The sequence below is a fragment of the Megachile rotundata genome, chromosome 1 (genome assembly GCF_050947335.1).
Source record: "Megachile rotundata isolate GNS110a chromosome 1, iyMegRotu1, whole genome shotgun sequence".
NCBI classification, from domain to species: Eukaryota; Metazoa; Arthropoda; class Insecta; order Hymenoptera; family Megachilidae; genus Megachile; species Megachile rotundata.
Genome location: NC_134983.1, coordinates 1,544,958 through 1,568,532, shown reverse-complemented (window position 1 = coordinate 1,568,532; position 23,575 = coordinate 1,544,958). Strand labels below are relative to the sequence as shown.

The 23,575-nt window shown below is 31.9% G+C and overlaps 1 protein-coding gene across 9 annotated transcripts in view; it reads left to right on the top strand.

Annotated features, from left to right (window-relative positions):
• The first annotated feature begins 2,929 nt into the window (after positions 1-2,929).
• Tsp (Thrombospondin) overlaps positions 2,930-23,575 on the top strand; it is a 258,039-nt gene continuing 237,393 nt past the window's right edge. For 2 of the 9 annotated variants that reach the window (XM_076538071.1, XM_076538061.1), the window contains exons 1-3: positions 2,950-3,253; positions 6,012-6,182; positions 9,652-9,878. In XM_076538071.1, coding sequence (XP_076394186.1) covers positions 3,178-3,253; positions 6,012-6,182; positions 9,652-9,878 — 474 coding nt within the window. In that variant the 5' untranslated portion in view covers positions 2,950-3,177. Of the gene's footprint in view, positions 3,254-5,815; positions 5,891-6,011; positions 6,183-9,651; positions 9,879-23,575 lie in introns of those variants that run through there. The other 7 variants (XM_076538099.1, XM_076538082.1, XM_076538112.1 and 4 more) reach the window with 7 other exon arrangements.

Below are 23,575 nucleotides of genomic sequence, written 5' to 3'. Positions count from 1 at the left end.
GGAACATAGTCATCATAGGAAAACTTCATATTCTTTCAAACACAAACACTTTACACTTGTAATAATAACTCTGAAATTGGTTAAGTTTTCGTTTTCCATAAAATTAAATAGTTTATTTGGTGTTACTTAAAATCAATTTGAGTTCTTTACTATCTACTCAACACCCAATATTATCCTTACCTCGATAAAACGACGTAAGGGTGTACGCGACCACATTGCTGTAACATTCAGGCAGGGATTTACAACCTCTGTCGATTTCGATTCAATCAATCGGTTAGTCACAGTGTGCCGCGTATTTCGCAAAAAACAGGGAGAGCATAGTCCGAAATTGTTTACATTGCATTGATATGCGCCTAACGAATTAGGCTGCTAAGCCAATGCGTAAGAGATCGTGATTCGTTAATTAGGTGGTGGTGAGTGCATGTGCGTTCCTCCCTTGTCCAGTCCTTATCTTCCTCTTTTTCTATATAGTTCCTTCCTTTACTCTTGAGTTATGGACTGTTAATTAACTATTGAATAATTTTTACATTCATAACCGGCGGAGTGTAAAATGCCAGTTTGTATATATTATGAAAATTTCGAGTCAAACACTATCTATGTATTTTGTCTTTTACAATTACTTACAAGGGACATCACCAAGGTGTCACACGCGGATTTTAATGAAATTGATATATGTTGTAGCTTTTTAAAAATCATTTGACACGTATTTTTTTATATCTGCGGACATCCATGTTGAGGGGGTGAAAATAGCCCTCAAAGTTGGGGGTTGAAAACACATTTTCTTCAATATCTCGGAAACTAGAGGGTGTAGGAAGGTGAATTTTTTTTTAAATTGTGTAGTTTTTAGTCAGGAATTTAGTTAGTGACAAAAATTTCGGGAGAAATTATTTATTTAAATAATATATTTAAAAAATGCACTTTTTTTTCAATTTTTCACCCTAAATGCAGTTCGATTTTTTTGCAGCTTTGTATACTAAACATATGGATCAAAATAGGAGATACGTGTTTTTGGAATTTTTTGTTTATTGCAATTTAGCAATAATTATTACATATACAATTTTCTTCTACTTTTTACGGAGAATTGAGTTGAGATTTGTTTTCGAAGAGGGTCAGCCCTTTTTATGCGATAATCTGTTACGTTTTTAACAATTAGACAATATCAGATGTTTATTGTGCCATCGGTAGCCAGGGAAGGTCTCTACGGGCAGGTATAAATCCGCTGCGGTACCAGTCGTCGCTTTACGGAACATAGGTTTCTATGGCCAATGAAACTCTTTACGAAAATTATTCCAAAATATACTGATGCAGGAAAGTGGGTATGAATAAGTATATGGTAATTGTATTATTGTTTCCCTTTTTGAACATTTGTAAAATTTCTTTTTTATATGTATGGATGTTAATCCCATTAATGTTATAAACATTTTAATGAAAATAGAAGAAAAAAATAGAAGAAAATTGTATATGTAATAATTATTGCTAAATTGCAATAAACAAAAAATTCCAAAAACACGTATCTCCTATTTTGATCCATATGTTTAGTATACAAAGCTGCAAAAAAATCGAACTGCATTTAGGGTGAAAAATTGAAAAAAAAGTGCATTTTTTAAATATATTATTTAAATAAATAATTTCTCCCGAAATTTTTGTCACTAACTAAATTCCTGACTAAAAACTACACAATTTAAAAAAAAATTCACCTTCCTACACCCTCTAGTTTCCGAGATATTGAAGAAAATGTGTTTTCAACCCCCAAATTTGAGGGCTATTTTCACCCCCTCAACATGGATGTCCGCAGATATAAAAAAATACGTGTCAAATGACTTTCAAAAAAAAGCAACAACATATATAAATTTCATTAAAATCCGCGTGTGACACGTTGGTGATGTCCCTTGTTAGATCAATTGTGCTTTGTACTGTAATTATTGTAGGACTAATTGGCGTATAAGTACTTGCAACAACAGTATAATGCAAATTTATGGACAATTTTTATTGTAATTTTATGTTGCATCGCGGATTCATTAGGATCCATTCCAGAACGCTTGGTGTTATCGGATCATAGGAGCGCGCTTTTCATTGATGTTTAGTGATTCGGGGAAATAAAATGATCTAAGATTTTGACCGTGAGACCACGCTAATTCTAAAAAAGCAATGTGCTATATTAACAATTTCAGCTTAGTCGCCAGAAGATAATCTATCTAATAAACATTAAAAACCGTTACTGCGTACGATTAGGGTGTTTTCAAAATGCAGTATGCATTATCGATACACATCCGGTCGGTGAGAAACTACAAAGGTGTAGCCAGATAAGGTAGTCAGATGTGCCCTTTAGTCAAATGAGAAACTCAATAAGTAAGTCGGTAACATATCCAAAAAAAACATCTCACACCAAGTTTCAACCCCCTATCTCATCCGTGGGGGTAGTAAAAGGAAAAAACGAAATTTTGGTTTTTGTCCCATTTTGCCTATTTAATTTTGTACAAAAATTCTGAAAAAATTCTAAAATATTGAGGTCCCTATAGCGCATATTACTTTATTATACTTTATTAAATATAAATTTCTCTTTATTTTAACTCTGTCTTTTAAAAAGGAAATAACTAAATAATGTATTCAGAACATTAAATGATTTTTTTAAGTTTGATATTTTTTAAAGAAATTCACTAAAATACTTATTGTATACGTTTTCGTTTAAATATAAGTAAAAAAATGTGTAACAAAATTACACTACAAAAAATATACCTAAACTAATCGAACAATATATTTTGTAAAATCCATACATTTGTCCTTGAATGCAACCGTTTAAAACTATTAAAATCAACAAAGATCATTTTTACACAGTTAAAACAGTTTGTAAGCTTGCTAATTATTCAATATATGCATAATTAAAAATGCAGAAAATGAAGTTGGCATTTATTCGGATACATTAATTCCTTTCATTCTGCATGCTACGGACAACGGCACTATACACGGAATCGCTCGTAGGTGATCTATAAAGTCGTCTGTAGGCTTTTCCTCGACTCAGTCGACGAACGCCAACGTCCCGCGCTCTACTTATCCGTTCGAGATTACCGGTATGTTCATTCGAATAAGTGTAAACGTGAGAAACACAAGATAAATTAGTTTTGCAACGATACAAAATTAATTACAAAAGTGATAAAAAAGGAAAGAAAATTATTTAAAATGCGTATTTTAACGACGTTTCTCGTTGTAATTCTTTTAGTTGTTTGTGTCGATTCCAGCGTTATACCTGATAAAGGTAAGTTGCAGAGATTCATTATTGATGTTTTTACTACTTAGGTTGAATATATTCAAAAAGTAGAGTGAAATAATTAATAAATTTGTATTACAGGAATTAATAAAAGGTTTCTTAAAGATAGTTTTGTAATTAAATTTGTCAATATCTTGAAAAAGTTAACAGTTTTGAATTTTTATACTTATAATGATTAATTAACTTATAATTATAATAAGTTAAAACTTTTCAATTTAAGAATGCAATATAGTTCGTTTCTATATTTTAAATCATAAAATTAAAGGAAATATTTCTTTCATTTTTCTATGTAAAACGAATACATTTTTCATGCTAGAAATGATTAAGCACCGAGGTTGGAATTTTATTTTGGATGAAAATTTAATTACTAAATTTAATTTTAATTTTACTTCAACATTAAAAAATTACCTAAGAAAATTATTTTTCATGTGAGGAACGAGTAAAATTGGAATACAAAATAACTGCAAGAAAGAAATTTATTACAAAAATTAGTTACATGGCAACATATACCTCGGAAATAACATTAGTTACATACATAGTAGTATGCCAATTTTTTCAGAAAAAAAATCGTAGAAGATTATTTGTTATTTTCTCCTTTACTATCATTAATTTTTATATTCTAATAATAAAAATTAAAATTTATCATAAATTTATTACCTCCTGTATTATTACTATTTTTAAACTGTGAACGATAACATATGCATAAATGTCCCTTCAATCTATTGTTATTCATATCGCTTATTTATTTTTAGATGAATACTATTAATTGTAACATAAATTGTATCGTGACATTGTACCTGTAGTCAGTCCCATAACGTGTTTAAGGTATTGCAAACCAGTCCCTACACGAGTTGGTAAGAAATCCAGTAATGGCATGCTTGGAACGATAAATTCTTTCTATGGTCGTTTAACTCGAAATGATTATTTTCATGATTGCCAGTTATGGTAATAAACATGTTAACATTTTTATTTTGTTAGTACAAAATATTTCAATGTTTTTAGTATGTTAATAAAGTAATAGTATTATATCAGTTTAAGTAATAGTAATGTAATAGTAACATGCACAGTTTAAGTAATATAACAGTTAAGTAATATAGGTAATATAATAGTTAAAATGGTAATGTTTAACCAGTGTGGTATAAATTAGTATTTTAATACCGAACTAGTGTACTTCATTAGTTTAATGATTTCATACATTAATACTCTTTAAGTGACAATATTGTAATTACTTACTTCTGGTAATTGATCGTGTAAAAATTTTACTATTTCTTTGGTTGATGATTACATGAGTATTGAGTGAGTATTGATGTTTATATAATACGATATATGATACGATACTGTGATAGAAAAATGGTAAAAGTAAATTTTATGTATAATCTTGCTAATAGAAGTGTTTGAAGATTTTACGTGCAAAAATATCCGAAATACGAAATACCATCTCTTGTATTATTTATGAAACATTAGCAAAGACTTTTTGAAACCGGTTGCTTGAAATGTGGTATCAAGATTTTGAAAGATATGGGTTGTTTTTAGTCATTAATATAAATGCTTTTGTCTTTGCGTGAAGAATTCTTCATGATCAGCTATATTTATACTATACATATTGAGTTTACTTCATCATTCTACCAGATCAGATTTAATAAGGTTAGAAGATACTAAGAAGAAGCAGAATTTACAACAAACATTATTTCCATAACATACCTCGTGCATTTTATTTATCGATGTAAACAATTGCTTAAAAGTTAAAATATTTATATTTTTTTACAAATAATCATCAATTCCCTCTTCTTCTATTTAACGAATAGGTATTATTTTTAATATATCTAATCCTTTCCTAATGTTCTGCGTAGTAATGATTATACTTACTTAACATCAAAATGTTCATTAATAGAGTTCATACTGCAGTTATCCATAAAACTAGATGTATATTGTAGATTTGAAAGTTTTACTATTTTTGGGTAATACTAAAGTCAATAAGCATTTTCGTGCTTGTAACAGTTTGATGAAAAATATGAAACAATAGATATTCATATACAAATTAATTTTCCTACGCCTTTTTTAATTTAATCACTATGTTTCTATTCCAGGTAACATAAAAGAATTTAATATATAATTATACATTTTGATATTAACCCTTTGCCTTACGATTTAATTTCCAACTGTGCGGGCCAAAAACGACACCAAGGTCGGTCGCGCGCAGGGACATACACAGTTTGGCTTAGCGTTCGAATCTGTACAAATCGCAAACTTCCTATGATTTATATATACACGTGCGCGGTACAATTAACTTTGCAAGATGTTTGATAAATAATTACGATTAGTTGATTATTAAACAAAAAAAAGATTTATTGTTGCAAGTTTCTGAAATGTCTTGTTTATGTTTTGCCCGGTAGACTTACGACGCCTCTGAGGCGCCATTGTAAGCTAAGGGGTTAAGTATCATAAGTATCATAAGTACCAAAAGAAAAGAATAACAACAAATTTAATAACATTAATCTTTATTCTTTTACTAATTAACACCCTATTTGAACTGTTGCTGACAACTCCAGGATCAAATTATGTATCAAAAGTCTAAGGAAAGAACAACGTTGAAGTTATTATTTTGGGAAATTAAATGATAAAAAGGTTATGAGCAAGTGAATTTGTTGCTTTTTATGTTTTATGTTTTTTTAGTGTCTTGTTCGAAATTAAAATTCTATTAAGAACAGTGTACTTAAATTATAATTTGTTTGTTGACTTTACACAGAGTTAACAGCGAAACTTCAAGGAACATGGGATAATGATTTCGTGATAGCTATTTCGAATATCAAATTAAAGAAGAGACTCTCAGAAGCGATGGTAGAGACACTTCTTGTTGTAAAATATGGAAAACTGAAAACGAAAATAGTATTGATGCTTGACAAACAATCTAAACGAGGTAAATATTTTGTATTCCAAATTGTAATAACATTTCTTCATTTACACTAACACATATAATCTTCGACTGGGAACGCGACATGTACAATTACTGCGTATTACAAACATGTGTTTGATGATTTCTTTACATAGAACCTAATAGTAACTGAATAGAATACTTTTAAATTTCATGCCCGGTATTCATACCCAAATATCGTGCCCGGTCTCCCTTTGTATACTTTTGCTTATTATAATGACAAAAGCTCGCGTTTCATCTAAAGTTTAATGAAATTGTGAGAAAGAATTGTACATTATCTTCTGGGGGATCGTTATAAAGGTGAGACACCATTTTGAAATTCATAATGATTACATTCCTTAAAAATATTCATGAATATCAGTGAAGGTGTTCGAATTAAAACATTTTTGAGTTTCAAAAGTTTTATATAACGCAGAAACGGCTTTAAATAAAATTCTGGAAGTAAAAGTTTCAAGGTCTAAAATGAGCTTGAAATAATTGTTATATAATTTTTTGTTACGAGGTTATAATATTTTAAACATATATAAGTTTTTGGTAAAGGTTCCCATAGTTCTGCATGCCAATATATTTTTTCGTCTGCAGTGCATTTTTGTATGTTGCCTTTTTGCACGAGTAATAAACCCTAATTAAAAATGTGCGATATAAAGACGATGGTCATAAATTGTACAAGTTTATCAGAGGAAATTCTCAGGATACAACCTAAAAACTTTGAAAGAAAGCTGAAGTGCAACTGACTTTAAAAAGAAATGTGAATGAAAATGTTGAGATAAAGGATTTAATTTTCATTCAACTTTATTACACATAACGTAAAATTTGTTGATACTATAATTTACAGATATTTTCCGACTTTCTTAAAAAATTTATTGTAATATTTTACGATTGAAAATATATAATCACAGATTGATACTTAGCAGACCTGAGTAAAATATCTATTGAAAGGTTACTATTTATTTTAAAAAATATCTATTGGATATTAATCCAATTTTTTCACTGCTGTGATCAAAAAGTAAGGTGAATTTTTCATTTAAACTTCGCGGGTACTATAGAATCATGAAATTATTTCTTGTGTGTATTAGAAGCACTGTCTTTGATATTTATGCATAGGTTTATGTCAATCTATTCAATTGCTGCAAAGCTACATGGGTTCTTGTAAACATACAAAAGTAAGTCTTTTGATTTTTACTATGACTGATTTTGTTGAGCAAAGAATTTGCATTAAATTTTGTTTATGGAATGAATATTCTGCCGCAGAAACGTTGTGGATGTTACAGAAGGCCTTTGCTGTCAAGGTTATGTCGCAAACAAATGTTTACAAAAATGTTTTCAAGACAAATAGCGCTCCAGGCGTACCATCAACATGTACTAAAGAATGAACCCTGAAAGAAATCAAGGATTTGGTGCTCGGAGATCGTCGATTAACAATTAGAGATCTTGTTGACGCTGCGGACATATCATTTGCATCAACCGAAACCATTTTAACACGTTCAGTGCGGTGTTGATCTTACTATACTTTTTGCTCAGGCGACAGCGCGTTAGCACTTGATGCCGAGCGTTAAACGCGGAGAGTAGACACTTCACTAGACTGAAGAGTATAAACAGAGGATTACTTTCTTTTACTGTTTTGTTTGTCGTTTGGACTATGAGAATGGTACAACAAATGCACATGTATACAGTTTATAAACATAAGATAATGGGGTGGGGAATGTCACAAAGGCAAAAAAGCGAATACCAAGAGACGATCAGTCGGAAAAAGCCACAGGAGTACAAAGATTTACTGCAGTAGAGAAAATTTTAACATAAATTTTTTAATTGTCACTAATAATTTAACCCTTTACAATGCCGGTCTCATGCATTGATGTCGACCAAACGAAAAAATGCGCTGTCAGTCCCTAGACTTCATGCCGTCCAAACGAAAAGTCCGCTGTCAGTCTTCAGGGATCGACGCCGCCTAAATGGAAAGTTCACTGTCGGTTTCTAGGGACCGACATAGCACTCAATATCTTAAAAGACGTTTTGTGCCTCAAACTCGTCAATTCCGCGTGGGACGATACTGCGCCGTCCCACACTGCATTAGTTCTTCAAGAGCATTTTACCAAAATGTCAACATATCGTGTTGTGAAACATATCGTTTCACAACCACTGTATTCGTCTCATTTAACAAATGTGACTTCTGGCTGTTTAACAAACTCAAAAGACCGTGTCTGGGACACCGTTCCGAATCCACTGTTTAACTGTTTCGAGGATTGGAAAAAACATTGGCATAAGTGTATTGTGTCAGATGGGAAACACATTCAAAGTGACGAGATTGAATTAGAGGAATGAATAAGGATTTGTCATTTTATGAATAAATTCATCTTACTTTTTTAACACAGTAGTAGAACATGAGTTTTGTAAATAAATATGACTATTTCGACAAATGACGATAATACGTGAGTCACAACTCTATAAATGTTATCGAAGGATAGATTCTACGATTATACAATCCGTTGGAATAGCATCTCTTTTGCAATTCAAAAAAATAAATTGATTTTCATAATAAAAACTGGTCATAACAAAAACTGATTGTGATAATTATGCAATTTAGATGTTTTCCGCACTTTAAGTTACATCATTGTAACTTTTTTTAAATATTTTTATGCAATTTTCGAGTATGCGTTTATGGATGCGCGTATCTATTGTTTGCTTTGTGTCATAAGCAATAGTATAAGTTCAATAATGTAACTAATGAATTCCGTTCTCATATTTTCTTTTTTTTAAGATAAATTTGTTACAAAATTTTTGGCCCAAGGTCATCTCAATAACATTTTATCGTATATATCTGAATAAATTTTTACGCTACCTTCTTATAGTAAATAGAGGAATGAATAATTCCAATCAAAAAACATTGCTATTTGAAAAATGTCGAACAATATAGTATTTATATGATTTTGTACTTTGGGGACATATGACTTTCTTAAAATACTATAACATTTTTCTCGAGTAACTTTTTTTACCTGCAAAATTAATAAAGATATTTGAGGTACAATTGGTAAATTATTTATTATATTACATATAATATATATTATATTTCTTGTGTAATAGTATAATTATTAAAATTAAGTAATCTAACTTTCAAACATAAAAATATACATTAGGAAAATGATCTCTAAGGAAATAGTTCAAAATTTAAAAAATGGAAATGGAAAAGAATGTAAAATTAAATTGAAATTGAGATTATTCTAATGGCCCGTCAATCTTTTAAAAGTAATGTATTGAAAATGTATTTTTGTTAATACTGAAGTCCATTATCAGTATAAATTAAACTTCCAAAACTTCTATTGGTTACTTAAAATTGTGCCGTTCAGCAATTAATCAGTCATCACGAACGCATTTTGCTGGAATGTATCAAACAGCGTTTTTTACTCTTATTTTAGTTGTAAGATTAATCCTTCATTAAAGGAATGACATTTTTCAGTAATTTTTGAGAACATTGATGAAGATGGTCATCGTACTGCTGAGCAGATTAACATGGATACTTTAACTATCCATTCACCAACAAAGAATATAATCTTCTTAGTGCATCAAAGTTTAGCAGATGCACGAATCGATGTCTACGTCGATTGCATTTATGAAGGTGCTATACCGTTGAAGGTTCGCTTTAAGGAATTAGCTGAAAATAAGGAAGACCTATTTATAGAAGCGGTAAGTTCAACTGTACAAAATGCGATTTCTTTCTCCACATCATCGAATACTTAATAGCATTCTAAATGACAGATTATTTATACTATTACATTAATACAGTGATTAAGAAAGAATATTTTGTTTTCGAGTCACGGATATATATGCCTGTTGGAGATTCCTTTGTGTTAAATAATGTGATTTAGAAATACACCTTTCTCATAAATATTCAAGGTAATACATAAACTTACGCTGTATGCAAATTTTAACGAAACATATGTATAATTAATATTTTTTCTTTAAATTTGGTCATATTTTTTCCACAATTTGAATAAAGAATTCACAATCATGATTTGATATTTTATATTTTTATTTATTATCTTGTATTGTACATGTTCTGTCAAAATGATAAGTTACAATAGAACCGGATATTATATGAAAATTAATGCTTTCTATGAAAAATAAGAACAGAAAAGTTTCAAAAGACGGAGGATATTCGACAAAATATTAAATTTTGAACTTACAAGGGACATCACCAAGGTGTTACACGCGGATTTTAATGAAATTCACATATGTGGTAGCTTTTCAAAAATCATTTGACACGTATTTTTTTATATCTGCGGACATGCATGTTGAGGGGGTGAAAATAGCCCTCAAAGTTCGGGGTTGAAAACACATTTTCTTTAACATTTCGGAAACTAGAGGGTGTAGGAAGGTGAATTTTTTTCAAATTGTGTAGTTTTTAGTCAGGAATTTAGTTAGTGACAAAAAATTCGGGAGAAATTATTTATTTAAATAATATATTCAAAAATTGAACTTTTTTTCAATTTTTCACCCTAAATGCAGTTCGACTTTTTTTGCAAATTTGTATACGAAAAGTATGGATCAAAATAGGGGATACGTGATTTTGGAATTTTTTGTTTATTGCAATTTAGCAATAATTATTACATATACAATTTTCTCCTACTTTTTACGGAGAAATGATTTGAGATTTGTTTTCGAAGAGGGTGAGCCCTTTTTATACGATAATTTGTCACGTTTTTAACAATTGAACAATATCAGATGTTTATTGTTTCATCGGTAGCCAGGGGAGGTCCAGCGAACAGGTATAAATCCGCCGCGGTACCTGTCGTCGCTATACGGAACATGGGTTTCTATGGCCAATGAAACTTTTAGCCAAACGTATAAGTATTTATTTGACTTTTAATAATGAATTTCTTCATTGAATTTCATTAGTGTGCATAGCATAATTTTCAGAAGCAAGCATTCAACTTTAGCTTTATCAATATTTATTACATTGTCTTTTGTGAATAAATTTGTATCTAAATTCAGTAAAACTAAAGGATTAGAAAGTTTATGAATAACATTTTTTCAACTTCGAAACCTATTAACATTAAATGGTTGAACAAACGGTAGGGTATTTTTTGCTATTTTTAATATTTCCTGTTTCTTACACTGTTTCTTACCTAGGGATTGATCGTCGTAACTTCTCACTATATCTTTTCTATGAATCAAGAAGCAAAACAGTATTTTCTGGTTCACACGGATCAAAAAAATATTGGCAGGTTTTTATGTAGAAGGTGGTTCCATGTCCTCTTAATTCGCAACAATAGGCAAGATTTAGAGATAAGTCAAGTCATTAAATATAACCTCTTGTTGTATTTCTATATCTGCATATGCCCATTCTTTATACATGTCAATTGCATCTGTTATGCTTTGTGCTAGTTTAACTTTGTTTCGATTTATGTGTTCTTCCTGCTTATTAGAGATAAATATTTTCATTAAAATGTTTATAACATTAGTAGGATTAACATTCATACTTATAAAAAATAAATTTTACAAATGTTCAAAAAGGGAAACAATAATACAATTACCATATACTTATTTATACCCACTTTTCTGCAACAGTATATTTTGGAATAATTTACTTACTTACCCTTGTTCGGATTACGACGACCAACACAAATTTCTGAAATTTCCCACTTCCACTTTAGCAACGTATAAAAAACCAAGAAAGAACAACAGCGCACTGCTCAAATCTCCAGCTCTTTTCAGAGATACCGAATCATTTAAACGAGGAACATTTCCGTCCAAATTATTAAAAGTCAAATAAATAAACTTATACGTTCGGCTAAAAGTTTCATTGCCGATAGAAATCTATGTTCTGTATAGCGATGATTGGTACCGCGATGGATTTATACCTGCCCGCTGGATCTTCCGTGGCTACCGATGGAACAATAAACATTTGATATTGTCTAATTGTTAAAAACGTGACAAATTATCGTATAAAAAGAGCTCACCCTCTTCGAAAACAAATCTCAAATCATTTCTCCGTAAAAAGTAGGAGAAAATTGTATATATAATAATTATTGCTAAATTGCAATAAACAAAAAATTCCAAAAACACGTATCCCCTATTTTGATCCATATTTTTAGTATACAAAGCTGCAAAAAAATCGAACTGCATTTAGGGTGAAAAATTGAAAAAAAAATGCATTTTTAAATATATTATTTAAATAAATAATTTCTCCCGAATTTTTTGTCACTAACTAAATTCCTGACTAAAAACTACACAATTTGAAAAAAATTCACCTTCCTACACCCTCTAGTTTCCAAGATGTTAAAGAAAATGTGTTTTCAACCCCGAACTTTGAGGGCTATTTTCACCCCCTCAACATGCATGTCCGCAGATATAAAAAAATACGTGTCAAATGATTTTTGAAAAACTACCACATATGTAAATTTCATTAAAATCCACGTGTGACACCTTGGTGATGTCCCTTGTTAGTCCTTTCAAAATTGATTTATTTTTGTATATTTGACAACAATTATATTGATTTATTGTATACGTTTATTATTGATTAAATATGTCTGTTAAATGATAAACTAACATTGAATAAACGAAAGCAAAATCGGGATTAGTTAATAATTTTATATAAATAATTTGAATACAAACTGTACAAATTCTTAGATGAAAATTACAGATGACAGTTACAGGATTTATAGAACGTAAAAATATTACCCGCAATTGACGAACAAAACTAGTAAATTATAGTCAATTTGCGAATACAATATTTCGTGTAAGAGCGAGCCAAATACGTCTAGCTTGTTCAACAGACTTTATAATGAATATTCGGGCCTCGCTCGAGCAATGTTCGCGACACGCTCGGGACTTTCCGATTTTCCTCGAATTCTACCCTTATCTACCATAGCGGCTTTCCTCCTAGACCAGCCTAAAGGTCCCGGAGAACCGCCAAGCGTCCACTTTCCCTTATTACCGGCGATTTTCGACATCTCCTACTGTGGGACTACCAGTCTCAGGGTGATACATACAGTACCTCCCCTAGTCGTTGGCCTGAATAGCTCCAGGTTTGCCGAAGCACCCCTGTGCACGCAAGGAGATCGCCAGCTAGGCATCGTTTCTAAGAAGTTTACTAATGCTATCTCGCTCGCTCTTACTTCGCTCTTCGATACAAATAAACTTTTCGCTGCCTTCGCTATTACAATATAATATCATACAATTCGCAATATTACGCACAACGAATAACCATGGTTATTTTACATTCAATCACACATAACCCATACTTATACAATTTCACTTAAATCTAAATAAAACTAAATAAATCGACGATAAGTCTTTAACAATGTCTTTTCAATAGCTATTTATTAATGTGAAATAGTACTAAATATATAATTTTGGCTGGCAGTATATAACTTCCCACATCGATCTAATTACACATTTCAATAATCAATTTTGCAAATAAAATTCACTGACAGCTATTGATATTCACCTTAAAAGGAGCGGGCCAGAAATGAATAATTCGTCATTTTATTTCTGAAAGAAGGTATATATATATATATAATAAGAAGTTGATGGAAATAGAGATAATTGAACCATATCAAAAATTATAAAATATAACAAAATTCTATTATAAGACGGAGTTGATTTTCATGACATTTTAGTACTTTTTATATTCGTTTTCTTTAATAAAATTAATTATTTAACATACATGTTACTAACATTTCGTTTTGTGTATTACATAAATAACTAATAGGGACTTGATTATTTATGCTATATTTGACGTAAAATGATAATAAATAAATAATACGCAAACTTCAAATCAAGTAATCGCAGATTGTAACATAGGCTTTTATACATTTCTTATAATAGTAAAATTTCTGATAACTCTATTAATTTTATAAGCACCCATCTTTTTTCTTCTACAGAAAAGTGATTATTCTTGGTTTTTTTGTAATCATTGATATTTAATAAATCATAGCTACTTTCGCTAATTTTAAAATAATACTCATATTATTATGTAATAATAATTATTAATCCTACCTTAAATTATAAACAATTTTGGAATTATAAAATTTGAAAATGAATTGAAACTAAAATTATAATTTCACGTAATCATAATTATTTTGTTTTTAGTGGCAATATTCTCACAATTTCGATATTTAATTCTATTGACTTCTTAAAAAAGGATGAATATATGGTTAGCATATTTTTAATGACGAATATTACTATACGAGGGGAAGTCAACAAGTAAAGGGATATTTAAGAAAAGGGGCCTTCATTCTAATGATAGAAACTTGAAACACACATTATCTTTCGACACAAGCTCCCTGTTATTTTATTCTGTCTGAAAAAAAGTTTTTTTGGCTGCATCTGTAACAAATTAAATCCCTTTACTCTTTTGATTTCCCCTTGTATAATTAGTCTTTTGAGAAAATAATTTATTTAAGAATCAAACTAATAATTATTAGTTACTATCCATACATTTTGGAATATTCAAATATTATAAAAAATAAAGATATGTTAAAAGTTTTATTTCAAAATAGTTACATAATTTTACATTCGACAATAAAATAGAATATTGCCTTTTCTCGAAAGAGATTCCACCTGTTTTTACTGCACTATAAATCGAATCATTACATTGATGTTATTTTTTGTCGTTATAGAATGTCTAGGATTGTTGGCAGACCACCGATGACGTTAGTGATCGTAGGATGATGCCTTACTAAATATGGCTAGTCAGATCAAGGCTAACTGCTTTATTACATACAGCTGTAAACTCGTATAACACGTTTAAATAGTGAATTGATGTCAAATCATATGGAATTCATTTTTACTGATTACTCACGGTCCACTATCCTGTTGTTGTTATTGAGATTCAAACATATAAAACAATTTTGTTATTTGAGATTATGAAAGCGAAGGGTGATCACATTAATTCGGTTCTTTTCATTCATTATTAATTTATGCAGATATTTTAGTGTAATTGAAACATAAAAAAAAATTAATGAATGTATGAGATATTACAACGAATTAATGTTTATCTTATCAAATAGTCCTAATCCTTTAAACAGTAAAAAATGCGCTAATGTAATTCCACCGAACGTAGCATTAAGACAATATAATTGGAGGTATCAAATTATACTCATTTATAATGTATTGCCCATAAAAACATACAATCAAAGTTTGCAGAATTCGAAATCGTTTAATTTAACATATGACTAACAATTTCTTCAAAACATTGAGTGCTATTCGAATATGGAAGTGGTCCAAATTGAATGTCGTTTTCGAATGTAGTGTAGACCAGCCTATTGTCTTTTCTTCCCTTAGTGTAAATAAACTTTTTTAAGGTGAGGAAATTCATCTTCGCTGAATGTTTCTAATGCTTGTGTTTCCTCTTTTAGTATGTCTTCTTTTAGCGTATACTCGTTTGTGCATCTCATTCTGTAACAAATGAGTTATTGAATTTCTTTGATGGTGAGTTTGTAAAATCTTTTTCTTGTTATTCTTGGTCTTAACGGGATTTCATGTTCTTGATATTGAGGACTTTCTTCTTCTTTTTGTATTAGGTCTGTTATTCCTACTAGTTCAGTTGGTGTTCTGTTTATTGTTTGTGCATATCTTCCAAATGATCGTAAATAAAGGTGCATGGTTTGAATATACCTTTGATTAATTGCCACGTCGGTAGTAGGTAGTTTATTTTATTTAATATATACAATATTCCTGCTATAGCTAGGCTGGCATATCTTAAGAGCCTTGTGTAGTGTTTCAGGTATTCTACTATAGTCATTGTTCTTTTCTTTAACCCTTTCGCTTCAGCTGTCCAGTCCGCCGAAGTATGTACTGTAACTGAACGGAAGCGACCGCCGTGAATACGTGCAGTACGCGTTGTTGCTGTATATACGTTTTTCTGAGTCTTAAATGACTATTTTGCTGAATAAAGCAATCTTTGCTACAATATAATGAGTATAATTTAGATCTTTGATATGAAAACATTTATAACGTACAATTATAACTTTTATAACTTATAAACATTTATAACTTACAAAGCTACAGTATTTTACAATATTTACTATATTTACAATATTTTAATTATGAATTAATTATGATGCGCAAATAAGTTAATATATTAATGTGAAATGATTAATAGTATAAGCACGTATGATTAATTTTGTTAAACGACACTCGTACCCACAAGTCACATTGTGCGCGCCGCTTATAAGCGGCGCTCGTACCCACAGGTCATATTGTGTGTGCCGCTTATAAGCGGCGCTCGTACCCACAGGTCATATTGTGTGCGCCGCTTATAAGCGGCGCTCGAAGCGAAAGGGTTAATGATAATGTTTCGATTTATTGCTTTACTTCATCTATAAAACCTATTGTTTCTATTGCTCGAAGGTCTTGCGCGATTATTTGGGTTTTATGACGTGAAATACGAGATGTGGCTATTAAAAAGCGAGAATGACATTGCAACAGAAGTACGCAAGCACCAAACGCCAGAGATCCACAGTTTTTTAGAGCAAAGCCTCCTTTTTCGAATGCAATATCTCCTGTTTCTATAAGCAAATCCGTATAGCCGTAATATTTATTTTTGTTAGAGTAGTTTTTTTTGTCCCACCGTAAAAAATGTAAGGAGTAACGATAGACAACAAATTGTTATAAAATTTCAAATGAAACTTGGAAAAATTACTACTGAGACTTGTAACTTATTGAAAAGAGCACATGGCAATGAATGTTTATCGCATGCATGAGCTTTCGAATGGTTTAAACGGTTTCAAGATGACCGAGAGAACGTTGAAAATAATTCACTCCTGGTTCGCCTTCCTACGTCAAAAACGGATGACAATATCGAAACAATCGGTAATCTGGTTCGATGTCATCGTCGGTTAAGTATTCACGAGATTGTTGAAACTATGGGAATTGACAAAGAATTCGAAGTGTGGAAGGACATGCCATGGGTTCTCCACCATGACAATGCGCCGGTATATTCCACATTGTCTGTTAAGAGAGTTCTGGCCATGTACAGTATTTCAGGGTTAGAATATATGTCTTATTCACCACATTTTGTGGCGTGCGACTTTTATCTGTTTCATAAGGTGAAATCTGCTTAAAAAAAACAAGATTTGAGTCTGTTCAGACTGTAAAAGAAAAAGCAGCACGCGTCCTGAAAATGCTGATGGAAGAACACTTCCAGCACTGTTTCTAATAATGAAAGATTCGCATGAAGCGTTATAGAGATAGAGGAGGGGTGTATATTGAAGATGGTAACAAGTAAATACGAATGAAACCAAAATAACATAAAATGCTTTACAGCGTCAGTCTCGTTATTTAATAGTCACATCTCGTAATTAGGATGTTTTCTTTGGATTAAATTCTGGTTTCCTATGATTTTGAATTGTGATTTTTCTTTTTCATTGATGGATACGAATTGGTTTGTATAGTGTATATGCGTCTTTTTCTATTATGGGAATTTGGAAATTATAAATTAATTTTTCTTTCGTTAGAGTTATTGATGTTTCGCTCACATCTAATAATATTCCTTCATACTCTTTCTTTAACGGTGCAGGAAATTTCTTGGACCTTGATGTGTTTCTCGCCTTGATTAGTTCTCAGGATGATAAACTCGTTGGATGTATTATGCTGTGTTTCCCATCAACTATGGCTTGTGATAAAGGAATATGTAATCTGCTAATGTTTCATCTATTTTCGAATTAAAGATCTTGTCCTTCGTTGCATTTTGCAATATTTCAGAGTCGATATTTAGATTCTCAGTTTGCCGTTGTATGTACTTATAGTATGTACTTAAATCCCTACATTATTTTGTATTTTGTGAAGTAATATCGTCATCGGATTTCTTATTAAATGTACTATTTTGATGTTGCCTTCTCTTAATTTGTCAATCCTTGTTGTAGTATTGTCCAAATAGCACTTTCATACTTTCTTCTATTATTATTTAGCAATTCTCTCTTTTGTATGTCTGATGAACTTTTCCAGAGCTACTAATGTCTGGTCTAAACTCGCGTTGGGCAGTTATTCTTTGTTTGCTTAAATATGGTTTGATTTCTTTACATCGTTCCACCAATTGATTTGTATGTAGTGTTAGTAGTTTTATTTTTTTCTGCAAATGTCCATATTCTATTCTGACGGTTACTTTCCAGGTATCTCGACATAATTGTGCTTCTTTTATATGTTTCAAATATATTGATTTTCTTGTCCATATTGGTATTATGATTATCTCTACTTGTTTGTGCACCAGGAAATTTTAACTAAATATCGAGATGCACTGTGTAGAAGTACTTTAATTTAAACTAAAAACTTGTAAAAATTACAACTAAGTTTTAACGAATTAGTAACTATCAATTGTCGAGAGTCCGCTCGTAAAAATTCTGAATTACAGGAGTACGCCTGTGTACAATATTCTGTCACGAGTCCGCGCGACGTGGTTAACAAGGTTCTTACAAAATTCTGAAATGTTCTGTACGATTCTTAACGATTCTGAAATATTCTGCACGATTCTGAAATATTCTGTCCTATTTTCTGAAAAACAGTCCTTTTATTAACTTATTAGAAGACTGTCGATGGGGGTGACTTCTGTGATTGAATGATTTCTTGTGTTTCTGTTCAGCAAAAGGGCGGTCATCTTTTCCGCGATTCGTTAGAAAATCCACGCCTCCAAAGTCCTGGTAAGCCTCAGGTACAGTACAAGTGATGCGGCTGGAAGTTCCAAAACATTTAACCTTGAAGTCGAGCACCCCATGACCCATCCTGATTGAACGCAGATGGCAAAATTTATGGCCCACTAAAACCATTTAGTTTTTGAAACGATGTTTTTCCTAAGCCAATAAATTATTCCTAACTAAATAATAAGTCCTCATCCTGGGTTGCGCGTGTGAATTTACAAGGCTCACAATATACAAACTTTCTAAAATACAAGTCCAAACACTACTTTATTGATCAATTTCATAAGCACTTCGTGGATCAATATGCTCAGAATCAGAAGGTCCAGTAAGTGATTAGTTCTCATATTGATTTTGTAGTTCTTGGTTTCCTTCGTTAGGTCCTCTTTCTGTAACAAAGAAGGATGTAAGTTCGGATAAGTGAAAGGTTACGTCTCTATTTTCTTTCCTGATGGTAGGTGTTTGATTGTCTATTATTCTGATGATTTCATATGGGCTTTTCCGTGGTGAATTTGCGAGTCTCTTACCTTGTGTTGTCTCCTTTGAACCATTATTTGTTGTTCTGCCCTATATTGTCTTTCTATTCTATTCTATTCTCTCTATTCTATTTTTGTGTTTCCCTAGCGTACTTTCATGCATCTTCTTTATTAACTGTTCTTTTTCTTCTTGAGTGTCTAGATCTTTTGTTGTGTTGCATTTTATTATCAGACGCTTCTCCAACATCTTTTCCTTGTGTACGAATTTTATCATTTGAAGAATAGTCTCTTTTATGTATGGATTCAGAATTCTTACTTCAATTTCATCTACTTCAGATATTTTGGTTCTCAGCTCAACATACCACCACATTTCTACTTCCTCGTCTGTGTAGACCCTTATTTATTTTGTTAGTCCTTACGAAGAGTCCTCTCCGGAATACTTATCTAGTATCGTACTCCAAAGTTTCTTCTTTTTCGAAAATTCCCACTTTGTTTTTAAATTTCTCGCATTTGAGAATGGCTTTATTCTAAAGGTCGTTCAACATATTTTCGATCGTTTTATTCATTTCATTGTCATCTAATACGTGTATACTTACTTCCTTTATTTGACACAAGGCGTCTGTGTTGGCATTGTTTCTTTCCTTCTTATAGAATATTTTGTATTCGTATTCTTTCAATTTTAGTTTCCATCTTATTAGCCTGAACATCTGATACTTAACGTTCATTTCCCACGTCAGAGGTTTGTGGTTTGTGACTATCTTACATTTAGCGTCATAAAGATATTGGTGGAAATGTTTTGTGCCCCATACCATCGTAAAAAGTTCTATTTCTGCCATTGAATAATTCTTTTCCGTCTGATTGAGTGTCGTAGACGCACATGCTATTAGTATGTTTTAGCTGACAGTTCCTTGTGACAACAAAGTTCCAATTGCTTCATTGCCTAGGTCTGTGGTCAATGTGAATTTCGTTTTCCAATCGGGGTATGCCAAAACCCCATAATTTGTCAAACGTTGCTTATTCTTTTTCTTCCTATCTCTATTTGACTTCGTCTTTAAGTAGTTTTATTAATGGCAATGCTTTCTGTGTTTTTTATTATTTTTTCCGTGCAAAAGTTGCTGTATCTTCTTGTAAATTTCATTTTTTCTTATGAATATAGTTAACGTGGTTGAACCTTTATCCTGGCTTTTACTTGTATTTTGGCAAAATGCAGTGCTATGTAACTAGTTTTATGTACACTCGTACATTATAAAATTGCAACACCCTTTTCTTAATATAGGAAACTATGTTTTCGGCTACAAAAAGTGGTGCAGTTTTATGTGCGTCACAACCAAGTGTAACATCGCGGGTAATTTATCTATGAAAAATCTTAATGTATATGTATTTTATTTCTTTCATTGTAATTACTTTCTTTTTAATTATTGACCGCATTCTTTTTAATTATTCTCCTCTTTTATGAGCTGTGTCATAATACGCTTCAATTACCATACGTATTAGCTAATGAGTCGATATTTTCTAATTCACGAAAAATAAAAATTATTAAACTATTATTATATGACTATATACCGATCAAATGAATTAGTTAGAAATCAAAATAAATTATTAATTATTAAATTAATGTATTCCTTTGTCGTTTTAACCCTTTGCGGTCGGCACATTTTTCGGCTGGTAGTACCAGCAAGTCGGCGCAAATTTAGCTTTTTGGAGTCATTGTTATAAATTTATTCGTATTTACTTATCATATATTTTTCGATGGTTAGGTAAAATAACGCACGAGGCCGAAAATGGCTAGCACTCTGTTAATCTCATTTTTTCTGGGAGGTGTGATCATGCCGCCACAGCAGCATATACGTAATATTTAAAAATATTGCACACTTTAACGCTAGCCTAGGTCTCTGTAAGATGCATGCACAACAGCCAGAAAAAAATAAAGAATATATTTCGAATTAAATTATTATTAATTATAATTTGTTATATTAAAATAATTAAATATTAATTAGAAACGAAATTAAAAAATTTTTATTCAGTATTTGTTCCGTGGAGTTGCAAATATATAGTTAGAACAAGAAATACAGTCCATTCATTTTTTCAAATAATCTCTGTAATTGTTGTCTTGTTCATTGTATATAGAAATTGATTCTTGAAATTCTGAACTGGCTTGCATCATTTCTGAATCTCTGTCTGTGTCTTTACCAAACCTCCTGTGGTGCTTTCCACGAAGTCAGAGATGAGACCTATCAAGAGGCCCTCTTATTAAACATACTTCAAGGACGTGGGTTCCCAATGTATCGAGCTTGAACCATATACCAGTTACCACGTGCACCACAGAAGCAGGATTTATGGCGGACATACAATGGAAGTGACTACGGTTGTTCAAAACTAACCTGTCATATCTTTTCAAAGGTCAAACAACCACTTTGATTGGTTACCTTTGATGACATTCCGGTTCCCTCCGGTCTGTTGGGTGCTGTCTAGCCTAATAGCAGTAACGGAACCAAGAATAAAATTCCTTACAGCAGGCAATCAGAGTCTGATGTGGTCTTCCTCTCGCTGGTTGGACTGTGTCCTAACTCTTGTGCAGTGGTGGGTGTATGATCTCGAACACCTGCCGATATAAGCTAAACGCTCAGGAGCGGCGGAGCGGCATCAGGCCAACTATGCTCACTTAGACAATAAATTTTGATGACATTCATGCTAGACCAACTTCCGGAAGCTCAATCGCTAATTAGATTGGACAGGACAGAGAGATGAATCGGTTTAGAAGAAACCGATAAGAGAACAAGTTCAGTTTAGGCAATTGTAAATATTATTTCAATCTATAAGGAACAGACACATTCAGAGTTTAAAGTTTTTCGAGTTGATAATCACTTACAGTCGATTAGCTTTCGTTACGGAGCAGCGTTATCTTACAATCAGATTCCAACAACATCTTTCATTATCAAGTAATATTTCATTAAAAAAAGGCATTGATAACATATTGAAACATCCTTATTACTGTAAAAGGAGTACGGAAACACGAAAAGTGCGGGAGTTAATCCAAAAGATTACCGATCAAAATCGCGTTATTTTACAATATTTAAATATTAGGTGTACAAATGAATAATCCAAATTATTTTAAGCTGTTATAAAATTAATGCATTTGGTGGGATATCAAGGACGTGCTTTACTATGAGTTGTTAGAACCAGGTGAAACAGTTACTGCAGATTGCTACCAGCGACAATTAATCTGCTTGAGTCAAGCATTGGAAAGAAAACGACCGTATACTGGCAAAGGAGAACGACCAGTGAAACTGTTGCACAACAACGCGAGGCCACACATTGCTTCCAATACAAAAGATGTCATAATGAGTCTTGGATGGGATGTTTTGCAGCACCCGGCATATTCACCGGACACTGCTTCGTCAGATTATCACCTATTCCGGTCGATGCAACACGCCTTATCTGATATGCACTTCCAATCAGTGGACGAGATCCGAAAATGCCTTGACGACTTCATCGCGTCTAAAGACGTAACATTCTTCCGAGATGGAATTCATCAGCTACCAGAAAGATGGCTTAAAGTTATAGAAAGAAATGGCGACTACTTTGATTGAACAATTCAATTTAGTAACTTTCAAAATAAACCTTGAATGAAGCAGAAAAATTGGATTATTCATTTGTATACCTAATAAATAATTTAAAATTGTATGTACAAATTATATGTGATTAGCATACGGGTAGTTCCCATAGCCTAGAAAAGTGAAAGGCAAATCGCGGAACACACGTAAAGTATAGAACAATTTTCGAAAAAATACAAAATGAACCTCCTAAGACAAGTATAATTCAAAACCGTCTTTGCGGGTAAGAACCAAAAAGATTCGTAGGTCGTAATTGGACAGCTTGTATAAGCCATTCGAATACTTGATCGCTGAGACGTTCTAGTAGTCAGCGAACAGCAGGCTGGCCATTCAAGCAGTTTTGTCTCTGGAATTCCATTAGGAAAGTGCTCAGCTAGAAAAAAGCGTAAGACATCAAAACGAGAGTTCTGCAGCCACTCATTTAAAATTATTATTTTTGTCAGCCTTTACTTTCTAGCACGTTCTCAGATTCTTGAAGGTCGCTATGGGTTGTTTAGTAGCCAGCGAATTGCAGCCTACCTATTTTGAGCGGTTTAGTTTCTGAAGGTTCTGTGTTTTCGATGGCAGTTCAATAATTACGATTTATAGTTAGAATCACTTTTAATTTGTAATCCTGTTGGACGAATGTTGTTCATCGAATTCTGGTATTGTTGAGT